The sequence below is a fragment of the Pterocles gutturalis genome, unplaced genomic scaffold, assembly GCF_000699245.1.
Source record: "Pterocles gutturalis isolate BGI_N339 unplaced genomic scaffold, ASM69924v1 scaffold16804, whole genome shotgun sequence".
NCBI classification, from domain to species: domain Eukaryota; kingdom Metazoa; phylum Chordata; class Aves; order Pterocliformes; family Pteroclidae; genus Pterocles; species Pterocles gutturalis.
This window is the reverse complement of record NW_010128511.1, coordinates 1-2391: the sequence shown is the minus strand read 5'-3', so window position 1 is coordinate 2391 and position 2391 is coordinate 1. Positions and strand designations below refer to the sequence as shown.

Genomic DNA, 2391 nt, shown 5'->3' with positions numbered 1-2391 from the left:
GATGGTGCAGCCGGGGCTGCCCCGTGCCTGCAGCGGGGTGGCGAGTGGTTGCAGAGCTGGGCTCAGCCCAGAAGAACCATCCCAGGAAATATCCTCAGGGAAAAGGGACAGGGAGCAGCTGTCCCAGGCTCTCCCGGAGGAGAGGGGTTGCAGGATGCTCCTGCCTCCGGGTGAGTGACTCGGATCTAGCACCGTGGTGAACATGGACGTGGTCTATTTGTGAGCAGTTCCCAAGCTCTGTCCCACAGCCGGGCTTCCAGGGAACGGGGTGAGACACCAGAGTCCGGACGGCATCGAGGGGATGGGAGATGGAGCCGCTGGGGAGAAACAGTCCTGACCCCACACCGCCCTGCCTTCAATTCCCCTTTGTGTCTTTGTTCTTGTTCTGAAACTTCTGGTGGACGACGCGGAGGGTGGTGAAGAAGTTCCCCAGGAAGAGGATGAAGAAGGGGAGGCCGCACATGAGGACCTGCGGGAGCCGCAGAGGCACGAGTTACAGGAGGGACCTGCCTGGGGCATCCCCCTCCCCGGGGCAGCTGCCCGGGACCCCCCTCACCTGCCACTCCTTGCATTCCGGGTGCTGGAGCATGCGGAAGAGGGTGACAGCATTGTAGAGCTGCCAGAACTGCAGGAGAGAGGAGATTGAGGGGAGTTGCTGCTTTCAAAGGCTCAACCCCGTGCTGATGTCCCTCCAGCCACAGACCTCGTGTGAGGCCAGCCAGCCCCAGCACACAGCGAAACCCTGTCCCAGCTCAGGGCCCCAGGACCCCAGGTGGGGATATCTGCCACTTTCTTGACACGTTCTGGAGCCCAGCAGCCAGGAGGAACGCTCAGACCAAGCTCCTGCTTTTGGCTATTGGCCTAAATGATCTGAGTGAGGAAGAACTGGACCTTGAGCAGCAGCAGCTCAGGTCATGATGCTCAGAAGGGTTTTGGAAGGGTTCAGGGAGGAGCCCCTCAGCTGCACTTCACACATCCCTTGAGCACTTGGCAGAACTCCCCCAGGTCCTCCCCCTCTCCCTGGCTGAGTTGTGAAGGTGGTGGGTGCTTTGGAGGAAAAGAAAAGGCTCAGGGTGTGTTCAAGGTGTTTCCCTGCCCTGGCATCTGTACTGTGTGGCTCCAGGGACCTGTGTGACATCCAGGGGAATGTGGCACCGTCTGCTCCCACCTGAGGCTCTGGCCTCCTGCAGGACCCACGAGGATGGGTGGACACTCACCTGGCCAAAGAAGAGGAAGGGAAGCAGGAACGTGAGGCCTCTCCACATCCAGGACTGGAAACCCTCTGCAAAGGAGGAAGGTTTGCATGGGGACCTGAGGACACGGCAGCGGGGGCACAGGATGGAGCCCAGCTCCCGAGGTCGCAGGCAGAGAGGTTTAGTGGCCACCCCACGCCTGGCTGAGAAGGTCCTGCCAGGGCCTGGGGAGGGCTGGGACAGGGATTCTGAGTGCCAGGGAAAGGGATTCTGAGCGCCAACCCCACGCAGACCTCTCTGGAGGAGCTGCTGCGGTAGCTCCTGTCCCTCAGCCCGAGTGCTCGGTGTCCCTGGGGCTGGGAAGGTGGCAGCCTGCAGGTACGTGGGGTGCTGGGGGGATGTTTCGTGTCTGAAGCAGCTTCCTGGGGGAAGCTGGGATGGCAGGAGCCCCTCTGCATCCCGAGGGAGCCAGCCTGGGGGCCAGGAGCCCAAGGAGAGCAGGAGGAAGGGGGCACCCAGCCTGCGGGGTGCTGCTGCTCTCAGAGGTTTGGCTTTAGTTGGAGCTTTTACCATTTCTGCAACCGATAAACCCCAGCCAAGCTCACCTCAAAACAAAAATAACAGTCACCAGTGCCTTTAGCAGAAACCACAGCTCCCAGTTAGCTGAGCACTGGTCTGGTGCTGGGAGGGAGGTGGCCACAGTTGGACTGGGACGGTCAGGAAGGGAAGAGCCCGGCTTACCCACGGTCAGATCCATGTTGTGCCTCTCGCCCAGCGCCCGGAGCCGGTACAAGCACCCGCTCTGATAGTAGTACTGCAGGAACTGCACGAAGCCTGCGAGGAGAGAGGGGTTGGGGTCAGTGTTGGGGTCAGCAGGCGCCCGGGTGTCAGCCCCTGGCCCCAGCATCAGCCCCTGGCCCTGAGATGATGCTGGGCACAGAGCCCGTCCCTGTGCCAGGGTGGTGGAAAGCGGCCGAGGGAAAGCCCAGGTGAGGCGAGAGCAGCGAGCAGCTACAGCCCACTCCCCCCCGTGTCACAGAGCCAGGCAGGGATGCTCGGCAGCCCAGGCCACCCGTGGTCCCAGCCCCTGTCCCAGCACACGTGGCAGCACTTACTCTGGTACATGGAGAAGGAGAGGAACTGGTTCCTGAACATCTGGTACATGAGCCCATCGGGCCTGCGGAGAGACGATGCTGGC

General features: G+C 61.9%; 1 protein-coding gene across 1 annotated transcript; it reads right to left on the bottom strand.

Moving 5' to 3' along the window:
- Positions 1-190: 190 nt before the first annotated feature.
- Positions 191-2365, bottom strand: LOC104466293 (transmembrane protein 120A-like). The gene is made up of 5 exons (XM_010079665.1): positions 2309-2365; positions 1935-2027; positions 1218-1282; positions 557-625; positions 191-469 (listed from the first exon to the last, which is right to left on the bottom strand). The coding sequence occupies exons 1-5, from the start codon at positions 2355-2357 to the stop codon at positions 356-358; spliced, it is 390 nt and encodes a 129-aa protein (XP_010077967.1). The 5' UTR covers positions 2358-2365; the 3' UTR covers positions 191-355.
- Positions 2366-2391: the final 26 nt, after the last annotated feature.

Coding starts and splice junctions, on each gene's coding strand:
- LOC104466293 (XM_010079665.1), bottom strand. CDS start 2,357: ATGTACCAGATGTTCAGGAACCAGTTCCTCTCCTTCTCCATGTACCAG. Junction 2,028..2,308: donor CTCCTTCTCCATGTACCAGA/GTAAGTGCTGCC, acceptor CTCTCCTCGCAG/GCTTCGTGCAGTTCCTGCAG. Junction 470..556: donor CGGAATGCAAGGAGTGGCAG/GTGAGGGGGGTC, acceptor CGGCTCCCGCAG/GTCCTCATGTGCGGCCTCCC.